The following is a 25069-nucleotide window of genomic DNA, read 5'->3' on the forward strand; positions in this document are numbered from 1 at the left end:
GAATGGGGCATCCTATCCCCGCCCTGGTCGGCCATCCGGGAAACAATGACTTAAAAGTGTGCTACCTGCCCTTGACTCCACCATCTGCCCAAAGTAAGGGGGTGCTCCCTGGAAGTCGAGGGAAGGGAGCCTAGTCATCGGAGAGGAGCCCTCTTGGGCATCAGCTGGGAGGAGCCCCATAAAGGGGAAGAGGGGGCTCCCTAGGGTCTGGGGGATGAAGTGAAGGGAGAGGACCTGGACCCTGCATGGGGGAAGGGCCAGCGTGGTCATGAGGCCAGTACCCCACCCCCCACTCAGGGCCCTGGCCAGGAAGTCCACGCTGGAGGAGTCAGGAGCGGGGACCCTGGAATGGGCCCGCCTGGGAGCTGGCCGGCAACTGGGGAAGGGATGGCCGGCCGGCCGGCCGGAAGGGGGCTCACAGGTAGATCTCGCGCTTGGCCGTCTGGGCAGATGCCGGTGTGGCTGCAGGTGGGAAGTCCGAGGTCTGGGTCAGGGGGATTTCCTCCAAGGTGGCCGAGTCCTTGCAGGAATCATGGCTACTGTGGGAGAAGGCACTGTAGGAGGGCAGGAGGCGCACGGGGGCCGTTTTGGTGTTCCGGTCTTCCGGGGGGCTGGGGCTGCCGGCGCCCGCAGGCTCCTGCCCTCCTCGGTCCTGGTAAGGCACGAAGGTGGAGAGTTTGAGGGCGCTGCTCTTGGTCCGGCGGCTGGGAGACGACTGGCCTGGCATCCAGCACGTGTCGGAGTGGCCAAACTCGCTGCACTCACGGGTACAGGTGCCCGTCATGGCGACATCAGGCAGAGGGCGCAGGTCTGCAGGGAAGAAAGGGGAGGGTCCTCAGGCAGGGCAGCCTCCCAGGGCTCTGCTCCACGGCCTCCCAACAGCACCTCCACTCTCTCGGAACAAGAGTGCACACCCCTTCCTGCCCACCAAGCTCACAGGCACACACACCCTCCCACCATCCACAGCGCGTGCACTCTCACACACACGGCCTGTCCTTAAATAGACACCTCCTTTCTTCCATCCTCACCCATCCTCCAGCTCTCCTCTCACATACCCACTGTATCTGCCCTCAGACAGGTGCACACACAACTCATCCATGCACTCTGTCATCTGCCTCCAGCCAGGCTGACACATGCACATCTGCCCCCAGACAGGGATGAGGAAACCCCTGTGCTCATTACAGACACAAGCTCTCTCTCCCTTGTCGGCCGCCCCCCCCCCCCCCGCCGCACACACACCCATAGCCTTCCCCTCAGATAGGCATGGACGCACAAATCTACACCGGGCATCTCCATCCTCAGACAGAGGTGAGCACATATCTTCCTTCTGAGCCCCCTTGAGCCTCACCATGCCCCCAGCTGTCCTGAAACCCCACCCCAGCACAGCAAGGCCCCGCTACAAAGCCAGGGGTTCCCACAGAAGCACACACTCACATAGCCACAAGCACGCTCATGCAGCCCCACCACGCCTTACTCTGGCCCCTACAGCAACCACCACCCCTGGCCTTGCCCCGGCTCCCTGCCCAGAACACCCACGGGAACAGGAGTTGGCCGCCTGACATCAGCAGTAGCCAGTGTGGTTGCTGGGCAGCCGGGGTCTCTATGGGAACGGCTGGGCCTGGAGCACTTCCTGTCACAGTTGCCCCCGTCCCGCCCTCTCTTGGGGACAGCACCAGGCGGTGACCTCCCCCCCCCGCAGGGACATGACTGAGCAGCACCACCTGGGGTGGGGGCTCCCCTGGCACCACCCACCCTGGTTTGGCCTCCTGCCAGTGCAAGGTGAGAAGGGGTCAGCTCTGTCATTAACCCTCGAAGCACTCAGGCTCTTTAGCTCAGGGCAGAATGGGGGACCCAACATGGCATGGAGCAGAGCATGGGCACTGGGTGGGCGGGGCTGGGTGCTGGGCCGAGTCCCACAGACCCCAGACCCCAGAGCAGCTCCCACATACCTGGCAGTCCGCCTCAGGGCCTGCTCCTGCCAGCCGGCTCTGCGCGGGCACAAAAAGGACGAGACGGGCATGAGATCGCGCGTGGACGGGCAGAGTGGGGAGAGAGGACACTCTGAGACCTGGGGCCTGGGAGGTCAGACAAGAACCTTGTGCCCAGGGGATGAGGTGTGGAACCTTTCATCTTTTGGGGGGCTTCGGGACTTCAGCCTGAGGGAGGGGGCGAGACCTGAGGACAGCTCCAAGCTGGAGAATCTGTCTATCCCAAGGGCAAGCTGATTTAGGCTCCCCACCGCGGGCCACCACAGATGCCTTCACACACACGCACTGCACCCATACATTCTGACAACACATCCCCTGTCTGTCCCCACACTGCTCCTGCCCAGACTTCACTTCTGCCATCACCCTCCAAGCCTCTCCCAGACAAGACTTTCCACTCCCCAGCCCCACCACCCCTTTTCTCAGCCAAATAATCTCCTGCTCCCTCGGGGACCATCACACCCTTCTCCGGGCTCCTTAGAGCATCCAGGGCCCCTTGAGCATCCTCAAGGCCCTCTGACCCTCATTACATCAAAAGATTGCCTCAAGGCTCCCTCACCACTGCCTGAGCCCTCTGGTCCCCATTCTTGGGGTCCCTGTTCCTAGGAAGCAATATAGAGTAGTGCTACATGCAGTCTTTGCAATCAGAGAAGCCTGGGTTTGAATCTTTCCCAGCTTTGTCACTTCCTGTATACGACTTTGGGTAAGTGACTCAACCTCGCTGAGCCTCAGTTTTCTCCACTGTAAAGTGGGCACAATAAAGTTCTCAGATCAGAGTGGTTATGCAGAGTCAATGAATATCTGCCAGGAAGCACTCTGCACAGTGATTACTGCTGACCACAGAAGAGCTCAAGAGATGGAGGCTGTTTTGTAAGGTCTTGTCATCATATTCAGGCTTCTACTCATTGCTGGGGTGCCCGACCATGCCAACGCCCCTCACCATTCTCGGGGTGCTCCATCTCTCCTATGCTGCCATCAGGGGTGGTGCGCTCATAGTGATCCTCAGGCAGAGCCAGGGGACCCAGTCGGGGCCCTGACGATGACTTGCTGGATGGCGTCTCAGACTCCTCCAGGCCACTATCGTAGTAACTATGCTGGGACGGGTCCTGCAGCTCCTGGGCCTGGCTGGTGGCGGAGAAGGTGACGCGGCGGTGAGGTAACTGCGGGGAGAGGAAGCGTCACTGCTGGCCGGCTAGCCTGCCCCATGGGCCCACCACCACACCAGGCTGCAGCCTCAGCCAAGCCTACCCTCAGAGCTTCTAGTCCTCTAGGCCTCAGCAGCAACCAAGAAGAGGCCCAGCCCCCCAGCACAGCACAGCCCCCCAGAAAGCAGACACCTTCACAGAGGACTGCTTTTCATTCTAGGACAGCTCCCAGGACAGCCAGGACCACACACTGGAAGTCCTAACACAGCACAGGCCCCAGTGTTATGATAGCCCCCAGGTCAGCAACGATAAGCCTAATCCAGTACAACCACTTGTTAGAGCACAGCTTCCCAGTGTTGGCACAGCCTCTCTTTCATTCCAGACAGCCAACACCAAAATAGCACAATACCAGCCAACTCCCCTAATTCCAGCATAGCCTCTAACCACCAGCAAGCCTCCAGTTTCTAGAACAGCTCCCTGAAAGCAGGACACACTCCTCATTCCAAAACAGCTCACCAATACCAGAACAGTTCCCTAATTTCCAAATAGCAGCCTCCAGACTCCAGCTCCTCACCTGTCTCATTGCTCCGTAACTTCCTACTGCCTCCATCCAGTTGGGTTGCTAACCGCTTTCTGAGCTTCTGTTCTTCACCCCTGGTCTGCAATGCCCCCTGGTCTGTAATGCCGTAGACAGGACTCCCTGCTGAGTCCTCTGCCACTCAACCCCTGTCCCCACTTGTTCCCCTTCAGAGAGGGCAGGGAGTGGAAAAAGGTGGGAAGGAAGAAGGAAAAGGAGCCTGATAACAAACCAGGGCACCTTGAGGGTGGGTTGGCAGAACAATGGACCAGCCTTCCAGAGCAGGAAACAGTATTAACTGGAGAGGGCAGGGCCCAGGAGGACCCGGGCATAGGAGGGGGGCGCCCGGCATCCATCAGGGATTCAGAAGGCTGGCTTCAGATGCAGACTTCTTCTAGGAAACAGGAAGGAGCGTCTGGGAGGGGCTGCTGGCTTGGTGGAGTCAGGATTTAGACTGGGAGCTGGGGTCGGGGGAGTGCAACAGTGACAGGCTGCTCCCAGCCAACAGCTCCGTCTGCCTGCCATGGGTTAATGATTATCCCAGGAACCTGGCAACCTCAGCCTGGCACTTGGCACAACCAACCAATCACCCAAACACCCACCTGGGACTGCCACTGGTTCTCCTGCCAACCAGAAATTAGGAGTTGTGGAGGGCGAAGACCAAGGGCCCCTGGAGCCCAGGGGTGGGAGCAGCCCATGCCCAGGCCCCTGCTGATGAGTCTCCAGGTTCCCTCTAATCCTCTGACTTTGTGCTGCTTTCTTCTTAAAACTCTCAATAGGAGGTTATCGAGATGGAGGGTGGCGCAGGTTTGCATACCCACCCTCCTGATACCCTATACAATTTGTGTCCCATTCAAGGCAGCTGGGGTGGGGGAGGGTGTCAGCACAGGGAGCTGCCTTCCCACCTTGCCTCCCACTCCATCTTCAGGCACAGGCAACCCTTTTCGAGATCCATGTTGGGATCCAAAACACTGAAAGGTCTGGGTGATAACAGACAAGATCTCCCAAACTGACCTGACGATAGGTTCCAGGTGCTCTGGGAGGCACAGAGTAGCCTGGCTATCAAGTGTTTTTTTCTTCAGTTTTCTTTTTAGACATTAGCCAGCAGCCCTCTGTCCCTGCAGAACCTGTCCCTGGTAATCCAAGGCTGCAATCCTGCCTCCTGGAATACACACATTACTTGGTCTTTTTCTATGATGCTTTTCTTTAAAATGGAGGGTTGGGTCACACTCAATACTAAATATTCCCTATAGTTCTATGACTATCAAATCTTAAAAAGTCTAGGGGCTTCCCAGCAGTCCATTGGTTAAGATCCCACACTTCCACTGCAGGAGGCACAGGTTCAGTCCCCGATTGAGGAACTAAGATTCCACATGCCATGCAGTGTCGCCAATAAATAAATCCTAAAAGCCTGTGTCCAAAATCTGTCTGAAACACACCCTAGTCCAGAAGTTCTAGACACTTGCTGGATATTTCTAGTTGGTGTCCCCATGGACCCTTCAGATTCAACATGCCTGAAACCAAATTCTTTTTCTCCAGTCAGCTTATGCATGGGCAATGATCTTACCATTATCCCCCTTATCCAGACTCAGAAGGATGGTATCTACCTGGAAATCTTGGTAGCTCTCCCCTCACTTCCCACCCCTACCCCATATCCAATTATTCCTTGAGTCTTGTGGGTCTTTTCTCCAGAACGTCAGACTGATCCATCCATCCTTCATTCCCTTTGCCACCATCCTTGCCTGGACCTTAGGGGTTCAGTCTTGTACCTTCACCTCTACCAATTTAAATCCACCATACACTCCAGTGAACTTTCTAAAACTCAGTTCATCCAAAATTCAAGAGCTTTCAGGGGCTCCCATTTCCTCTTAAGGAACTTTTGACAAGGCCTCTATGTCCTCTATAGCCTACAGTCTTCCAATCTCCTGTCTTAGCTCCCCACTCCAACCTCCATTCCGTTCAGAATCCCCTCTCTGCCCTCTTCCTGCCTCCAGCTTGGTGACACTCACTCCTGCCTCAGGGACTGGCTCAGCCTCCCGTCCATCTCCTGCTCCTCACTTCATGAAGAGCTGGTTCAAGGTGCTCCCTCTCAGGAGCCCACTCCCATGTCTTCTCATACTATATGCCTCAAAGAAAGGGAGGGGACACCATGGTCAAGTAAATGTGGAAAACCCAGAGTTATACAAAGCTTAACACTTTTTCCCTTCTTGCAGAACTTTGTAGAGCCTTTATTAGGTTAATCTGAACTTAGTCAAAAGTGCATAATGGAAAATAGACTCTGGCAACCAGATCTCCTGATGATTTGAATTTGACTCCATCGCTACCTAGTTTTCATTTCTGTAAAATGACCTACTCACCAAGAGTTATGAGCGTTGAATGAGCTAATTCACATAAAATGGTTAGCATGGTACGTTGCACCTGGTAAGGACTCAAAAAAAAAAAACAAAAAAGAAAGCCAGTAGTGGCAGAAGTGGCAGAACAAGTTGGGAAAAGCTTTTCTACGTGGCATTCTCACTGGTGAGAATCAACACCGAGATTCTCAACTGCCTCATCTTTTCACTTGTATGTCTTGTAGAAATATGACCATTTTTTCCTTAGGGTCTAGCACAGTGCTGAGCACACAGTAGGGATTCAGCCTATGTGTTTTGATGATAACAGCGGTGTCGTGACTTGGTTATGTTCGAGTGTGCAGTGTGGCTCCATCCCTGGGTTGGTCTGGAGCCGAGTAAAGGATAATCCCTCAGACTCCGGGAAAGAAAAAGAGATGAAAGAGCTACAGGAACAGAAGAAGGAGGGAGAGGCAGCGGCAGCAAGGAGAGGAACAGGAGAGAAAGGATGATTGGTCAGGAGCTGCCGGAGGCCACCCGAGAGATGCTTATTCGTCCAGGAGAAATGAGATGAAACCAGATTTCACTTCCCCATGCCCCACTCCTCCAAAACCCCCAGGATTTTCACTTTGGGGGTGCCCCAGGGCGTTGGGGAGTTTGTGGACGGAATCAGAATAGAGAGCTGGCGCCTTGGACCTCCTGGGAGTGTCTCAAGCCTCTTCAGTCACCATGGACACAGGTTGCCTCTGGCCTCAGAGACTCCCCCAGGACCTGAGTCCCCTCACTCTGACTTTAGCCTCCTCCTTGGGCACAGCCAGCGACAGGGCAGACCCAGGAGAGCAAGAAGTGAGAGACGGAGAGAGAGAGAGTGAATGAGGGCTAGCAGCTAAGGGTGGCCAGAGCAGGGAGCTGAAGGAAGGGAAAGGAGAGGGCAATATAGGGTGCCTCAGCCTGGGTCAGCAGTGGGGACACAGAGAGTAGGTCGGCCCGCAGCACTGGAGGATTCCCCCCCTCTCCCTGGGCCCGCTCTCCTGGCAGCCCAGACTGGTGACCCTCGTGGGAAGACAGGGCAAAACAGGCTAATTGCTGGGTGTTGAGTGGTACTGGGATGAAGAGGCTGGGAAAGGGACCTGGGAAGATCTTGCCTCTAGGGAAGTTGCCTAGTATAATTAAGAGGTTCTGTGCCTTCCCCTGAGGCAGCCAGACTGCACTCCACCTACCCCTACCAGCTACTCAGCTCTGAGCTCTATTGGGACTGCTCCGTCTGCACAGAGGGGAACGGTCAACTCTTAGTCAGTGGAGAAAGGTCAGGACTTGGGTGCCTCTGCACCCACTTTCTTGATGAAGGGCATCATTCCCAGGGAGGCCTCACAAACATGAGGGGAGGGGGACTTCCCTAGTAGTACAGTGGGCAAGACTCCGTGCTCTCAATGCAAGGGGCCCTGGATTCGACTCCTGCTCAGGGAACTAGATCCCACATGCTACAACTAAGACCTGGCCCAGCCTAAACAAACAAATATTGTGTTGGTTTTTTTTTAAAAAAAAAAACCAAACATGAGGAGAGGGATACGCTGCTGGACAGCTCTATTTGAAGGGTGCTTCACCCAGACATGGACTCAGTCATGGTCATGGGTTGGGGGGTGGGGAAGGTGATCAATTACGATACGGTTGGTAGAGAGGTGCAGGCCTGAGACATGGGGAGGAACAAAGAGCAGGGATGGGGACCTTGAGGCAGGACCTCCAGACAAAGATTTGTTTCCAGTCTCTCTCACTTCTCCTCTCACTTCCAGGAAAATAAGAAACCAAAACTCCAAAAATAGAGAACTTTATTATCAGGGGGAAGTGTTTGGGATGGGGGAAGAGGAAGGGGGGGCCCAGCCCAGGAGTCTGGGGTGGGGAAGAGGGTGACACAGTACACAGAGAAGGCACAAAGGGGGGGCCCCTCCCTGACAGAGTCCCCACCTGGTTACCCACCAGGGCCCCAGGTCTCCCTGTTTCCCCTTTAGAGAAGCACCCATGGCTGGCCTCAGACAGAGACCCAGGTCTGAAGGAGACTTATTCTCCATTCCCTCCACGCTTCTGCCTCCAAACCCTTCTGGCTCCCCTGCCCATCCGCCCCCACCTGCAGGACCCGGCATCTGGTCCTGTCCCAGAATGTAACAAATCACAGGCCTCTCCCAGTGGGGAGGGGTGATGGGTGGGGGGACACAGAATGCACCCTCCATTTTCCCTGGGCCCAGCCCTCCAAGCCTGGGTGAGGCAGCAGGGTCATTGCCAGTCCCCGCATTCCCTGACCTTTGGTTCCACCTCCCACCACTGCCTTGGGCTGGTGAGCAGAGCAGGTCCGAGACACCAGCTCCGTCACTCCCACACCTCGGTCCAGATGGCCCCATGGTAGGGGTGGGGTGGGGGCTGGGGTGTGCTGAGCCTCAAGGGCTGGCCTACCTGCTTGCTGGGGTATTTGGGGGGGTTGGTGCGGTAGCTGTAGTCGGAGTACTGCTCAGAGCCCGTGGACGTCGTGTCCCCGGTGCCCACGAATGTGTTTGCAGGTGGCAGTTCCTGCACCACCTGGTGCTTCTTGGAGGCAGAGGGCGACTGGGGCTGCAACTGGATGGAAGGCAGTGGGGAATTAGAACGATAGTGGCGACCCAGGTCAGGGCTGCCTGGTGGGTAGTTGAGGGGCAGGTGGATGCGCGGACTGTCCCCGGGGGCGTCGCTCATCAGGTTGAACTTGAGAGACTTCTGCAGGCCAGTCTCATCCTCATCCTCCACTGGTTTCACGGGCTTGGGAGACTTGCTCTTCTTGCCCTTGCTTTTGTTGCCCTTGGAAACTTTGCTGCTGGGCTTGGGGGCGTACAGGTCCTTGGTCTCCTTCTTGCCAGCCTGGTAGCCACTCTTGGCCTCCCGTTGCCGGCAGTAGCGCACGAGCACAGCCAGGGCGATGAGCAAGGCCACGGCCACGACACCAGCCACCACGCCAAAGAGGATGTTGCCACGCTGCTTGGAGCGCTCGTATTCTGGGTCCCCGGCGATGTCGATGTCCAGTGGCGTGTCCAAGCTGTGGCCCAGTAGGGTCTCCAGCAGCGTGCGGTTGGCTAGAGTCTCATTGACATATAGGTGGACCAAGGCTGTGCCATAGCGTGGGGGCTTCCCGCGGTCACTGACCTTCACAACTAAGCGGTGCAGCCCATGGTGGCGGCGCTCAATCTCCTTCTCCAGGGTGATGGCACCAGAATGTGACCCAATCTGGAAAAGTCCATAAGGGTTGCCGCCAGCGATGCTGTAGGTCAGTTCAGCATTGACACCAGAGTCAATGTCCTCAGCTGTCACCTGGCTGACCGTCTCACCCAGACGGGTCTGGGGGGTCAGCAGCCGGTGGGAGGTGTTGGAAGGGGCAGTGATAAAAGGTGCATTGTCATTCTCATCCAGCACGTTGATGGTGACACCAACGTAAGCTGAGCGAGGTGGGACACCACCGTCCACAGCTTTCAGTTGGAAGGTATAGGTGCTTTGCTGCTCCCGATCGAAGCTCAGGCTGGAGAGTATGGTGCCCGTGCCGTTCTGGATAACAAAGTCACCATTGTCCTGCTCCACCGTGAGCTGCACCCGTGCGTTCTCCCCCTTGTCCCCATCAATGACAGTCACCATGCCCACCGGACTCAGTGCTGGCATGTTCTCCATCACCGAGAAGTTGTAGCCACTCAGCATAAACTTGGGGTCATTGTCATTGCAGTCCAGCACGTTGACGAGGACAGTGGCTGTGCCCTGGAGACTAGGGCTGCCCCGGTCGGCTGCCACCACCTTCAACTCATAGCTTTCCCTCTGTTCCCTATCCAGGGATGTCTTCACCCGGATCTCTCCAGTTTCAGGTGAGATGGTGAAGAGGCCCTTGGCAGCTGGCTCAGGCTCCAGAGAGTAAACCAGCTCAGCATTGGAGCCCGAGTCGGCGTCACTGGCAGTGACCTCGGCAACCACTTCACCCGGCTTGTTGTTTTCTGGGAAAGCGACCTCAGTGATGCTCTGGGTGAAGACAGGCGCATTGTCATTGACGTCCACCACCTGCACCTTGAGGGAATTGGTGCTGGAGAGTGGCGGGTTGCCCGAGTCCACGGCCACAATCTCGATGGTGTAGTCTTTGACCTTCTCGTAGTCGAGCGGGGTGGTGGTTTGCAGGAAGTACTTCTTCTTGCTGTCGCTTCCCGTCTCGCTGGCCTGGCGGAGTTGGAAGGGCACATCGCCTGCGACCACACAGGTGACAGCCGCATTCTCTCCCTCGTCTCTGTCAGATACCTGCACCAGGGCCACAGCTGTCTCTTCCGCCACATCCTCTGAGATGTTGGCCATCCCGTCCTGGTGCGTCACCAGTCCTATGCCACGGATCTCGATGGTGGGTGCATTGTCGTTCATGTCCTTCACAGTCACCACCACCTGGGCTCGGGCACTCTTGGGGTTGGTGCCACGGTCCTTGGCAAGCACCGAGAAACGCAGGGTGCTCAGGTCCTCACGGTCCACGGGGCCCTGCACAGTGATAAGTCCGGTGTTCCTGTCCAGTCGCAGAAGGCGTCTCACGACTTCAGGCGCCTGGTGGAAAGTGTAGTCGATCTCTGCGTTGGCACCTTGGTCTGAGTCGTTGGCCTTCACCTACAGGCCAGGGGGAGAAACGAGGGAAACAGGGCTGGGTTAGCTTGGGAATAACAAATTAAGGGACACCAGGGCTGCCTTTCCAGAGAGCACAGCAGACATGACTAATCTAATAAGGCAGCCTTTCCAAAAGCAGCACGTGTGAGCCCTGCCCTTTCCCAGTTCCTGACACTGTAGCTGATATTACTGCTCTATTTCCCTGAAGAGCACAGATAACAGCCCACAAATCCTCGATGGTGCTGCAGGCTTACTACTAGAGACGGGATAGGGCAGAACTGAACTCTACTTATCGTCTCTATACTAGCCCACCCAAACGTGGGGATGAGGATCCAGCTAGCCACGAGGGTAGCCCTTCCACCCAATTTAACTGACCTTCAACCCTTCTGAAGAGCTGGGAATGTGTGAGTAGTAGAGATGGTGTGTATGTACGGCATATGTGTATGATAGGCATGCATGAACATACCGTGTTGTGACTATGTGAGAAGGTATATATGTTTGTGTACGTGTGTGTTTGTACATGAATGGAGACCCACATGCCCGCCTGGAGGCCACAGGTGAGGGGACTGCTTTTTTTGAAAACAGCCAGATAGGGATGTGGGTCAGAGGGAGCCCGCCAAGGCAGGCCACTACCCTTGTCAAACCGGAGAAACCTGTTTCAAGTCTCTTCCCCTCCCAGGTCTGGTGCTGGCTAGGCACCAACTTGAGGAATCCGACCGAGCCCGCGGCCAAGAAGGAGGGACTGGTGCAGGCCACAGAGCCTGCTGGTAGCAGGCTGGGCTTCCAGCATCAAACAACGAACTGCCTGTCCCTGTGCAGTGGGCACGCCCTCCCGCGCTGAGGCCGACACACACCCGGCCCAGGTCTACACAAACACGGGTGGTGACGGAGCAACAGGAGCCAGGTGGGAATGGCCATGAGGGAGCACTGGTCAGGTAGAAACTTGCGATCTAGAGTTAGGTCACAGCCCAACAGAATGTGTTGGCAGTATGCGTGGGGAGATGAGACCTGATGGGTGCAACTAGGCAGAGTCTCTGGGGAGCAGAGCAACAGAGTCTTATGTTCAAATCCCAGCTCCACTACTTCCTAATAACGTGACCTTGGGCCAATGATTTAACATCCTCAAGCCTCAGTTTACAAATGTGTAAAAGGGGGATAATAATAGAACCTATTTCACAAGGTTGTGATGAGGGTTAAATGGGATGATGTCGGTAAAAATGTCTAACACTGCCTGGCACGTGCCCAGTGCCCCCTAAATACCATGTATCTCTCTTTTTGTTCATCCATTCAGCCATCCATCCATTCACCTCTGAAAATCAGTGCTGACACTCTAAGGGCCGCTGCTAGTGTCTTTCCTCCCCATCAGGATTTTCTTCGGACAGTAAACACACGTGGGTCAGGATTCCCAGCTGCCTGATCTCTGCTCACTCCTAACAGTTTCTCTTCGACCCTCCATCCCCTCAGTCTGTCACCGACTTTTCATTATGATTCCCACTGTCTGCCTCCCTGTCTCTAGCTTGGTCACACACCTCCTTATCCCCCTTTCTTGCCAGCTTACCTCTCTCTCTGACGCTTGACTTCTGTCTCTACCCCCCATCTTGCTCAGTTCTTCAGCCTCTTTCCCACTGCTGGTTCTCTCGTATCCTCTCTTTCCTGCTCTATCTACCTGTAGCCTCGTCTCTGCCCCGTTGTCCTGCTTCATCCCACTTCTTGACTCTTACACCCACGGGCTCTGAAGTCAAACTGTTGGACGTCTCCGAGGTGGGATCTGAACACATCAGATGGGTGATATGAGGAAAGTTTCCTAATCTCTGTGGGCTCAGTTCCCTATCTGTAAAATGGGATAATGCTTACTTTGTACTGTGGGGATTAAATGATATAATACACAGAATGTATTCAGAACAGTGCCCAGCACTTAGTCTACTATTAGTCACCATCCCCGACTGTCTGTCTCCCTTCTCTCTCTCAGTCTTTCTTCTACAGGATCCAGTCCACCAGCCACTAAATACAGGTCCAAACTCCCCCTGTGCCCTGCTTCAGTTTGGGGATGTAGAAGGAATGGTTTCCCAGAACAGCTAACAGTGTGCAGGGCAGTCTGAGCCCTCCTCAGCTCCCTCACGTCAAAGACAGACAACTTCAGCCCATGGGGAAGGAGAAAGGCTCTGGGGCTGGCAGGAGGCCAGGGCTGAGATGACAGCACGAGATACACCCACCTGTCTACAGGGACGCTTTCTTTGCTCCCTCCCAGGCCCTGGCCCCACTAAGCTGCCCAGCCCCTGGGGAAGTTCCCACGGAAAGGGGTGCTGAGAACTGAAACAGAGGCCACCAACCCCCCAACTGTGCCCAGCACCCCATACCCATGGGTGCCCAGTGCCTAGGGGAGGAGACGAATGTATAGAGCACAGTTTTCTAGAATTCTGAGGACTCACCTGGCTAAAATGATTTCATCTGACTGTCAGGGATGGGCAAAGGAAGGCTCTGGCTTTCAGCCTCGGGAAACTCATCTGGCTAACGGGCCCCTAGTTGGAAAGACATTCTCATCTCTGGAGAGAATCTACTTGGACAAAAGGCGATTCATTTGTTCAGCTCGCTTGGCTAGGGAGGAGAATGTCATTGGACTTGGGAGGGGGTCTCACTTTGCAGAGGTTTCTCCAACTCGACTCTGTCTCAGGGATGGGGGATCACTGTTCTTATGCTATGTCACTGTCATGTAAATAGCTTGACAGAGGAAAGTCACTCCCCTGCTGGGGTGTGGTAGGAAAGTCTCACCAAGCAGGGGCTGGGCAGAGAGATCTCACTGCAGTATTTTGACCGTTTTGCCCTTAAGTGAAGGGAATTCTCACGAGGTTGGAGTGGGCTCCCATTTCTAAATGGAAGTCAGCCACAGGGTAGAGCAGGGAAGATGGAGGGTAGAGTGGACCCAGAGTAGAGTGGGTCACCCTGACAGACAGAGGGGCCTCTCACCTGGATGACTGAGTGGCCTATGGGGCTGTTCTCAGACAGCTCAGCCTCATAGGACGGCCGCTCGAACTTGGGGGCATTGTCATTGGTGTCGAGCACGGTGACCCGAAGCAGGGCACTGCTGGCACGGGGGGGGTTGCCACCATCCTGCACCTTGATGGTGAGGTCGTAAGAGTCCAGGCGTTCCCGGTCCAGGTTGCCCATCACGATGAGCTGTGGCTGCTTCCCCTCCTGGTCCTCTGCCACCTGCAGCCCAAATAGCTCCTGGGCCTCGGGCCCCACCTGCAGCTCATATGACGCCACTCCGTTGGGGCCAGCATCTCGGTCCGAAGCCACTGGGATGGAGAAGAGTGAGCCAATGTTGGTGTTCTCGGGAATGGGCAGTGTGATGACTGGTGAGGCGAAGTTGGGTGTGTTGTCATTGATGTCCTGAACCTCTATCTGGCCCTCCAGCAGCCGGGGGCTGCCATTCTGCACGAGGTCCGTGATAGACACCTCAAACTCCAGGATGCAGGGCTCACCAGGGAGCTGGTTCTGGCATTCACGGAGCCCCTCACGGTCGATAGAGGTCTCGGTGGTAAAGATGTCGCCCGTCTTGCCATCCACCCGCAGGTACGGGGCGCCCACCTCTAGTTTGTACAGATGGCCCACGTCGGGAAAACCGTAGTCGGCAGCGAGGCTCCCGATGAGGGTATTGGGCGGCTGTTCCTCAGCCACCTTGTACACCACCCGAGTGGCATGGCCCGGGGACGGAGCCAGCAGCAGCAGCAGTGCTAGCAGCAGGGTAGGCAGCAGCAGACGTCGCTCCCCGGGCCCTGGGCTGTGCCTCAGGGGCCCCATTGGGGCAGGCTCCAGAATCAGGAGGGCTGTAAGGGGGAGAGACAGAACACAGTCGTCAGCTGGAAGGAGAGCCCAGGCTCTCAGGGCTGCCCAGAGCCACCCCCAACTCCCCCCTCCCACCCACACACTGATCTCTAGGAGAGAGAATACCGATTCCAGGACCCAGAACCCAGAGTCTCACCCACAGCCCAGTGTAGCAGCGATGTCTGCTCCAGCTGGAGGAGCCGGTAGGCGCCGGAACAGGTCTAGAGCAGTTCCCGCCCCTGGAACGCCTGGACCCACCTGACACTCCCTCCCTCCCTGCTCTCTGCTCTGTGCTCTGCCCAACACCTCCTTCTCACCAGCATCCTGCCTTAGTCACCCATGCTAATTACCCTGATACTGAGATAGGGAGAGACAGCAAGTGCAAGGGCGAGACCTGGAGCCCCCCACCCCCTGCCGTGAACACAGTAGGAGAGATGCAGGAACCCTCACGTTCCCCAGACCCCGATCATCACCACCACCGCCCATGCTGAGGGCTGCTCAAGTTGGCTGCAGGCAGAAGGGATGACGTCACGTCCCTATCCCTTCTGAGATGCCAAGTCAGTGTGCGCATGTGAGGTAGGACATCTCAAATCCCCTTCTTTTGACACTAATCACCCTGCTAACCAGGGTGCCCACCCCTACAAAGGGCCAGCTTGAACAGGGCCCCAACCAAGGCTTGCAAACAAGGTTGAGTAATAGGGGTTCTCCCTCCCCGACCTCCCTGCAAACACACATGCCCCTGAGCATGGACACCTGTGTGTACACACACAGCTCCTCCGCCCTCGCTCTCCACGGCGGGGTGGGGAGGAGAGACATGGGCAAGTACATGGAAGATACCAGACATCAATACTGGGGTCAGGGCAGTGGTCAGAGCTGACTAGCCCTGGAACTGGCATTGGGAGCTGCCCTGGCCTGTCCTTAGAGACTAGGAGTCCAGCAGGTCTAACTGGGATAGGGCTGCCGATGACACGAGCAGCCTTGCCCAGACCACTTCCCACACATCTGTTCAGTCTCCCAGTGTGCCTCTCACCTGGCCCCTCCCGGCCTTAACCAGTCCAGCCCCATCTCACACCTGGCTCTCCCTGCACACCCCCAGATCCTTCCAGTGAGAGGCCTGTATGCCCCAGCCAACCACAAGCTGCACCGCAGTCACAACAGCAGCTTGCTGCTCCGGCTGGTCTCCCCTCAGCTTTGAGCTGTGCGTCAGCAGACCCCAGCTCAGTACCAGCCTTGACTACCTCCTCTTCTCCAGCACCACTCCGCCACAACCAGCCCCGCTTCACAAATCCAAAGTCTTTGGCCCGACATCTTCAACAGAGGCTCAGGCTGGATCTCCTGTCCCCAGCTCCTTGCCTGCCCCTGGAATAGGTGCCCCGCACCTGGAAATCCTACCCAGGCCCTGTCACAGGCCACACCCACCCCACTGAAGGCAGCCGCTGGTTGCTCAGGAAGCCTTCCCAGCCTCTTCAGCCCACAGTGACCTCTCCTTCCTCCAACTCACAGCCACTTATTGTGCGTACCAATCCCTTGGCAATGAATCACCGTGCAGTCGGGGACACCGCCCGCCGTGTTATTCAGTCCCCATATTGTGCACCTATTCTCCACCTCCCCAAGCATTCTGAAGGAAGGGACAGGGCTCCCTGCACTCATCCCCTTCCCAGAGCTGGGCTCACTACAGTGCTCATTCATGCTTTCAGGGAACATTTATTGGGTACTTACAATGTTCCAGGCTCTATCCTGGGCAGTGGAACACAGCAGTGAACAAGACAGATGCAGTCTGTCGTTGTGGAGCTGACCGTTCTAACTCATGACTGTTTGTCACTTTTGTTGGGTTGCACCCATTTGACAGGTGTAGGGCAGCAGGATGGAGAGAGCAGGGACTGTGACATCAGGGAGTCTGAGGCAGACCCCAGCTGCCCACTTCCTGACCACGTGAGCTGCAGCAGTTGATTTAGAGCCTCGGCTTCCTTGTCAGTAAAATGGGAATAATACTACCTCTTTTCTGGGGAGTTTGGGATCATGTGGGCTGAATGCCTAGCACATGGGCACTCAGCAAACGCTCCCTTAAAGCACTTACAGTTGTAGTTAGGTAGCCGATTGGGGAATAATTTGTGAATTGTTTGTCTTTCTGTGAGCAGAAACTAAGAGAGCCTCTGCTTTGTTTACTCGTATATCCATCCTGAGGGCCTCGCCCTGGACCCTGCACACAGTTGCTCCTGCTGCTGTTGTTTAGTCGCTAAGTCATGTCCAACTCTTTCGCATCCCCGTGGACTGTAGCCTGCCAGGCTCCTCTGTCCATGGCATTTGCCAAGCAAGAATACTGGAGTGGGTTGCCATTTCCTTTTTCAGGGGATCTTCCCCACCCAGGAATTGAACCCGGGTCTCCTGCGTTGGAGGAGGAGCCACCTCCTCCTCCAACTGAGCCACCAGGGAAGCCCCTGCACAGCACAGTGGGTGCTCAGTCACAGCTCATGAATGACTGCGATCATTTCAGCTAACCTATCCTGGAACTTGGTGTGTGTTCACTGCTCGTCCTCACCCAGCTTCTCTACTCCACTGAGGACTCCCCGGGCTGATCTAACCCTTTCTCGTGTAGGTTGCTGCTGCTGCTGCTGCTAAGTCGCTTCAGTCGTGTCCGACTCTGTGCCACCCCATAGACGGCAGCCCACTAGGCTCCTCTGTCCCTGGGATTCTCCAGGCAAGAACACTGGAGTGGGTCGCCATTTCCTTCTCCAATGTACGAAAGTGAAAAGTGAAAGTGAAATCGCTCAGTTGTGGCCGACTCTTAGCGACCCCATGAACTGGAGCCTACCAGGCTCCTCCGCAGGCAAGAGTACTGGAGTGGGGTGCCATTGCCTTCTCCTTCTTGTGTAGGTTAGATCTCAGCAAATGGTCATTGAATGCAGATTCCTTACACAAGCACAGCCCCTCCCTGGTCATTTCTCCCAGTAATAGGCTCAACACATGTGAGGCTGTTATCAGATGAGTAGTGTGTGTTTGTTCCCAGCTGCAATCTTAATCTCTTTAAAGGAGAGAGGAATTTATCTGATGCTCTATTTGGATCCATCCTTCAGCCATTTCCCCTCTCTCCATGGACCTGGCACTGGGCTCATCTTACTATCAAGCCCCAACCCAAACACACCTATCTCCAAAAAACCTCACTCTCTTCTGGGCACCTTATTCTGCCCTCCCTTGCACAGCACACACACAATATGGGATCACTGTGAGCACCAACTCCGTGCATAAGTGTTGGCTGGGTGGGGCTTAAACCTGACAAAGAGGAGAAATAAAGCAGTGACGGCCTCCCTCCACTCATTCTCTCCAGATCAACAATTTGTAACCTTTTGGGGTCACATCCCCCTTAGTGAATTTTATGAAACTACATGGCAGATTTTTCCAAGAAGAACAAATGTTCACAAATTTTGGCTACAACTTCAGATGTCCGTGGTCTGGCAGCGTAAGGGTGACTTTGATTTGTAGCTGCTCTAAGAGCTACAGATTAAGCACCAATCTCGGGGGCTTCCTTCCCCATCTCAGGTCACAACCAGGGGCTCTGACCCTTCAGGCCTCCCAGGCAGCACAAACATAGCATGTGTGTGACACATTCTCCCCACCTCCCACCTGCCTCCTAATACTAACACACATTCTCTCAGTCACGCTGTCACCCTTGCTCAGTCGCTCAGTTGTGTCCGACTCTTTGCAACCCCTTGGACTATAGCCCACCAGGCTCCTCTGTCCATGCAATTTTTCAAGCAAGAATACTGGAGCCGGTTGACACTTCCTTCTCCGGGGAATCTTCCCCACCCAGGGATCAAACCCACGTCTCTTGCATCTCCTGCATTGGCAGGCAGATTCTGTACCACTGAGCCACCAGGGAAGCCCCCCTGTCACGCTTAGGAGTCAGGAAAGGATTGTGGCATCTAACTTCTGATTGGGAGGAACACTAAAAAGAATATCCAAGGCAAAGACAGTTGGGGGCAGGGGGAGTTTCCAGGGGTTGGGAGAGGCTTGCCCAGAGTAGGATCAAGAGCTGAAGAAGGCTAGGCTCTTTAAGTACCTGAAAGTGAAAGTGAAGTTGCTCAGTCGTGTCCGACTCTTTGCGACCCCATGGACACCAGGCTCCTCCGTCCATGGGATTTTCTAGGCAAGAGTACTGGAGTGGGTTGCCATTTCCTTCTCCAGAGAATCTTCCTGACCCAGGGATCGAACCCAGGTCTCCCACATTGTAGACAGACACTTTAAAGTCCCTTTAAAATGAGTACTATCTGGCCCCACCCGTAGGAATTCTGATTCTGGAAGAGGGGCCTGGAGAAACCCCCCAGGCAGCAAGGTGGAGGCAGCAAGGGTCCGGAACCTTCTGGGAACAACCTTGAGGTTCTCTAGGTCTTTGGAATTAAGAATGAAGTATAATTTCTATCATCATCATCTTTACCACCGTCATCTCTAACCCTCCCAGAGATTCTACTACATTTGCATCCATTTCCCATTTAATCCTCTCAATCCTCTGAAATGGGTCTTGTTTATTATTACATGGCTTCCCATAGTACAGATGATAAAACTGAGGCTCAGAAAGAATAACTGCCTTAGGTCATAGAAATAGTAAGCTGAAAAGTTAAAATGAAGTTGCTTAGTCGTGTCTGACTCTTTGCGACCCCATGGACTGTAGCCCACCAGGCTCCTCCGTCCATGGAATTTTCCAGGCAAGAGTACTGGAGTGGGTTGCCATTTCCTTCTCCAGGGGATCTTCCCTACCCAGGGACTGAACCTGGGTCATCAGCATTGCAGGCAGACCGACACTCTACCAACTGAGCCACCAGGGAAGCCCCTAGTAAGCTGAAGAGTTGGGATTTGAGAAATAAAAATGCCTTCCCACATGAGTTGAGAAAAGGCTGGATTGGGGAAGAGAAATCAACGGAAATCACTGGTTGCTATGTACCCCTGAACACACACACACACAATCCCTGGGTTGCCAAACCTGCAGGGCAAGGAGTGAAAGAGAAAGAGAGGACCTAGAGTTCAAGGGCGGAAGGGCGCCAGGCCTCCCTGGACGCAGGGAGAGAGAACAGAACAGCCCGGAGTGGCAGTGAGGCAGCCCTTCCTACTCCTGCTCCCACCATCCCTGAACTTTGTCCTGGTGGTTGGTTGGAGGGAGTCATTAGCCCCAGGCTGCAGCCTCTGAAGCCACTAGTGCCTTATCTGCCCTTGCCCAGGCACTGGCTGCCTTCCCGGCAGGGGTGTCCCCACCTCCACCTGGAGATACTGGGCACCCAGGACCCTGAGCAGTCAGAGCCTCAGGAGGGTCAGTGACTCATTCTTCTCAGGCTCCACGAACACAGTGAGGTGGGAGGGCAGAGTCCAGGGAAGGCCAAGGAAAATGCCATCTGTGTCAACATTTGGGCAGGAAGAAGGACGGCAGTGAGGGTCACCTGGAGCCTTCATTGCCAGCCCACCTTGGGGACCAGGGGCCATTTCCTCCTGAAAGCTGTGGCCAGAGAGGAAACACACAGGGACAGATGTCACAGCCCCAGAGTCCAGGTCAGCTGTGACCCCCACCCCTGCACTGTAACAAACAGCCACCACCACTTCGGGCACAAAACACTGAGGGACAAAGCAAACATCTGGGAGAGGAGGGCAAGCGAGCTGGCTGTATGGGGTGGGGCTGTTCAGAGGCTTCCCACAGTGAATAAGTGCACAGCCCTCAGCTCCTCTCCCTTCTCTTTCACAACCCTCTATTAGCCTCTGTGGGGTTTCCAGGCACCTGCATTCTTGAGTCAGATTGTCAGAGTTCAAACCCTTGTTCCACCACTTGCTAGCTGTGTGACCTTGGCCAAGTGACTTTACTTCTCTGAAGATATTTCTATATTGTGGAATGGAAATAATCCTGCCTCTTGAAATTATTTGGGAGGATTAAATGGGAGCTGATACATTGAGGTCTATTGTAAAGGAGCGATATCTTTCTATCTAAATGGAGCATTTCATTTCCAGCATCAGACACACAGTAGGTGCTCACTGGTTTCATTAATAAGTGAACAAATCCCTTGCCAGCTGGGAAGACCTATGAAGGCAAGGATAGTTGTGTATCTTACTACAGTATTGCATCCTCACCACCCACCATGGGCCGTGGCAGACAGTAGGAGCTCAATACATGGTTGAAAGAATCTCTGCAGCACCAACTATCTTCTCTCATGGTAGGGGTAGCCCTCACCCCATATGAGGATCTCCTCCTTCCCGATCTCCTCTCCCCAGCTCCTCCCTCCATCCTCCGAGACCCTCTCCTGACCCTTCCACCCACACTCCGCAGCAGTTGGCTCAATCTCTACCTAGCCCAGGTCCCCTGACGAAGTAGCCACAGCAGCAGACCCTCTGCCAGCAAGACGCTCCTTTCCAGCTGTAATCCCTTTTGGGGGTGGGGACGGGGTGGGAGGGAAGGGGTAAAACTAAACGCAGCCAGAACTGAAACCAGACCTGCTCCCCTGCCATCCTGCTCGGCAGTCTCTGGAGGCCCTTCTCATCCCTCTCTCTTCGATCCACTCCATGCCCTGGTCTAGTTATAATTACAGATCTCAATCCTCCGAGACCCCCACATCAAGCAAGTAACACTTGCCCCACCCCTAACCCCCACACACCTAGACCTCTGGCTGTCACAAACACCTTCTGGGCGCTCTCTTTCCAGGCAGCTACCAAGGGTTGGCTCAAAGCAGGTAATGGAAGGCCCTCGGCGTCTTCCGGCACGACATCCTGGACTCCGCCTGAGCGGGCAGACCCCAACCTACACGGCTGCGGTCAGCGGGCGCTCGCGGCACACACCCTGCGCTCGGGGCATCTCCTCCCAGAGGACACTGGAGAGTGTCGGGGGTGGGACAGCGGCAGTTCCTCCAGCATCCTCGGGCTCGCCCGGCCCCACCCCACCCCCACCCTCACCCCCGCGGCGCCGGGCCTCCCCGAGCTCGAGGCGAGGCGCGAGTGCGGCGCCGGGAGAATGCGCCTCACCAACGGGCCCCAGGCGCCCCCTGCCCCAGGGGCCGCCGCGGGGAATCCCTCCTCCTCCGTACTCCCGGTGTCAGCCTAGGGACCCCCACAAGCCGGCGTCGCCGAGAGCCGCCCCGCGGGCGCCGGGAGGGGCAGGGAAGGGGCCGGCGCCGGAATCACAAAGCGGCGAGCCCGGCCCGGAGGAGAAATTCTCGTAAAACCGAGACTCTCGCGGACAGCAGAAAAGGGGGCTTTACCCTACTCTCAATCATGAAAGACCTCAGAGCCGCCCCGAATATTTCCTGCTAGAAGGAATGGTCGCCGGCCACTGCTGAGAAACAGAGGCCAGAAGTCTGGGCTCCCGAGGGTAGGTGGGGGGAAGGAGTGCGAGTCCTTGTCGCCTGCCAAGTCTGCTCCTGCGCGTGCCGCGCGTGCCCTCCTGGTCCCAGGGCCTCGCCCGCGCACACGACTCTGGCCTGCAGCCGGGACCTGGCGCAGGGGACGCCTAGGTGTGAGAGAGACACAGGTGTGTGGGACCCAGGTCTGCTGGGGATCCAGGTGGTTCGGAGAAACCAACCCCGAAGAGGGTCGCAAACACTGCCCAAGGTTGGCACCCTCTGCAAAAGGGCCTAGTGCCCCGGAGCTTCGGGGAGGCGGGGTGGCGCGGTCTGCCAGGTCCAGCTTGTTCCGGGAATACCCAGCCGGCCGGCCCGGGAGTGGGGGTGGGGGAGGCGCCGGCGGGGAAGCAGGTCCGGCCAGCTCGCCCCTAGGGTTCCCGCGGGGCCGATGTTTACACTGCCTGTTTCGCGATAAGGGGAAGGGGCGCTAGGTGCTCTCCCCGCGGCCCGGCGGCTTCCCAGGACGGAATCTGGCCTCTGAGGGAGAGGGACAGAGCGCGTGTGTTTGTGTGTATACCCCCAAGGTGTAATGTGATATTGTTGGTGGAAGGTGTGTGTGGAATCCAGTGTTAAGATGTGGGAAGCAATAAACTCCGTGTTTTGACCGTGAAGCGCTGTTGTGGGTGCCACTTGCTGTTAGGGTGTATGCCTTCAAGGCGTGTGCGGAAATACTGGGTTCTGTGTTTATGGGTGCAATCGAGGGGTGCAAGCAAGACGCGTTGTGTACCTATGTTCTGGCCAAGGAGTGTAACATAATTTATGTTAGGGTGTGTTCCTTAAAGGAATATGTGTGTGTGACTGGGTTTTGAGTGTTCATCTGGCGAACTGTGGCCGTGACACTCCTGTTTTAGGGCACGAGATTGCTTTTGTGTGTCCAACTCGCCGAATGTCACACCCGGTTGTGTTCTGTTGCTTTGTAGGACCACAGGTTGTGTGTCCGTGCTGCTGAGTGTGCAGGCGCTGAAGCGGATTCTCAGCTAGCGACGGTGCCCCAGCGGGCGCTAGTGTGCGGGAGGTATGCCTGTGTGCACATATGTATGTATGTGTGTACATATGTCCGTGGTCTGGCCCTCCGGGTGCCCGCGGGGAGCTGGACGCGCCTGAGTGATCCGAGCTGGTCGCCCAACAAGTGTGTGTGTGTGCTTGTCGATGAGGGTCCTTGCTTGCTACGTCCTCGGGGAATGCCCCCCCCCCCCAACTGGGGGCTGCGCACTTGCCCCAAACCATCTCCATCTCTCGCGCTCCCGGAGCCCCCTTATCCTCGCAGCTCCAAGCGCACCGGGGTGCAGGGCGCCTAGACTGGGGTCCAGTCCAGCACTCCCTCTCCTCGCTCGGCTTCTTGCGGCGGACCTTGGAGGCCAGGGTGCCCCGGCCGCAACCCCCACTCCTAGCTCCCAAACGCCCCCACTTCAACCCCGGCACGCGGAGCACCGACTGGGCCCCCGTGGCCTCGCTCGGCCGGGTGCCCCTCCCTCGGCTCCCGCCGGCCATGGCCGCTCACGGGCGGGAGCCACCGCCGCCTCCACCGCCACCGATCCTTACCCGACTCTGGGCAGCGCCGGCCGCGGGCCCTGCAGTCCATGAGCCGCCACCGGCCCCGGCCCGGGCTGCGACTCGGCACGGCTCGGGCTGGCGCTGCGGTTCAGGCTTGGCTCCGGCTGGCTTTGCGCGCAGCAGCCCCAGCGGCTTCGCGTCCGCGCCGCGCTCCCGCTCCCGGAGTGTGTGAGGCGGCGGCGGCGGCGGCGGCGGCGGCGGCGGCGGCGGCGGCGGCGGCGGCGGTGGCGGCGGCGGAGCCAGCAGCGAGCGGAGCGCACAGCCGGGCCCGCCCCCTCCCTCCCCCTCCCTCCTGGCCCGCCCGCCCGCCTCCCGCCCGCCTCCCCGTCCCCCTCCCCCAGCTCCGTGGCCGGGAGGTGGAGCTCGGGACCGCTCTGGTTCGGCTGGGAGGGGACCCCAGCACCGCTTCGCAAAGCCGGGACCCCTTTTGCTATCTCCTCGCTACCCGAGAGCCGTATAAGCAGATTGTCCCCCTCCCAGGCTCTTCAGTTTACACTTATCCCACCCTTGCCCCCATCTGGAACCCCTCCCGAATTCCTTTCCCAACCTCATTCAAACACCTGTCCTTTACTCTGCCCCCTGGGAAGTCGAGGCACGGGAAATGTCTCCCGATGCCTTCTCTGGGCATCTGCTCCTCCAGATCCACGTTCTTCCTGCCCAGACCCCCAGCGCACCCCGAGTGGCCCTCCCTTCCCACTGCGCTCTGGGGAAGTCCACCCCTCCCCCTCTGGCCGAAGCCGCAGAGCGGTCAGCGTCGGTGGCCGCAGCAAGTCTTGGGGGTGGGGCTACGGAGGGGACCGTGGAAGGGGGAGGGTAATGGGACTCGAAGGCTCCCCTAGAATGAGGACTGGGGAAATATGCAAGTGTGAGGATGAGGTGACGCGCCTAAGCTCGGGCTATTAGAGGGTCCCCCAATCACCTGTCCTCTGGGCGGCATGGAGCTGTGGCCCCAACACATTTACCGGTGACAAACATATTCACACTGAGTCACACGGGTCCCTACCCCGCGAAGCCGCGCGGTGTCACGGCCTGTATCACACGCCCTCGCAGTGCCACACTCTGTTACACTCACACTCACCGACTCACACACGGTGTCACACGCAGTGTCTCACACACTCGATAACTCAGTTTCTCCCACTCAGTTTTGGCTCTCTGGCGCCATCTAGAGGTGGCTGAGCGGCCTGGGAATTCCTTTTCCTTCGCTCAGGGTTTGGTACCCGAGGCTCTTTAAGTATCCCAGTCCAATACGACCTCCAGCCTTTCGCCATGGATAAACCAACGCAAAGGGTTGAAGTTCAGAAGAGTGAGAAAGACTGTGTTCCTGGCAAGGCCTGGCACTGGGTGTGGAAAGGTCTAATACGGGATGACCGATATCTGCGTCTCTCTTGGCCTCTGACTCCTCCTCCCTATCCACCCGCATTTTCCCATCCCTATCACTCTTCTACCCCTTGTCTCTTTCCTCTGCTATCTCCCCTTCTGACACCTGGATTCTCGGTGGAGCCCTCCTCAGGATAAGGGTGGGCTCTCGGGCCAGCTGAGGGCTGGCCAAGATCTCTCCGAGAGCAGCCCTCTCTTATTGGACTCCCTTTCTGGCCTGGGCCCTGCTCTAGTCTGCACCCCTAGCCCTCAGCCCTAGAATCCCAGGTTGGGG

At 56.7% G+C, this 25069-nt stretch overlaps 1 protein-coding gene across 1 annotated transcript; it reads right to left on the reverse strand.

Annotated features, from left to right (window-relative positions):
• Nucleotides 1-415: 415 nt before the first annotated feature.
• Nucleotides 416-23536, reverse strand: PCDH1 (protocadherin 1). Its single transcript, XM_052643590.1, has 5 exons — nucleotides 23407-23536; nucleotides 13637-14499; nucleotides 8480-10675; nucleotides 2926-3145; nucleotides 416-810 (listed from the first exon to the last, which is right to left on the reverse strand). The coding sequence occupies exons 1-5, from the start codon at nucleotides 23444-23446 to the stop codon at nucleotides 416-418; spliced, it is 3714 nt and encodes a 1237-aa protein (XP_052499550.1). The 5' UTR covers nucleotides 23447-23536.
• Between the last annotated feature and the right edge of the window lie 1533 nt (nucleotides 23537-25069).

This window comes from Budorcas taxicolor, chromosome 7, assembly GCF_023091745.1.
Source record: "Budorcas taxicolor isolate Tak-1 chromosome 7, Takin1.1, whole genome shotgun sequence".
Classification (NCBI taxonomy): domain Eukaryota; kingdom Metazoa; phylum Chordata; class Mammalia; order Artiodactyla; family Bovidae; genus Budorcas; species Budorcas taxicolor.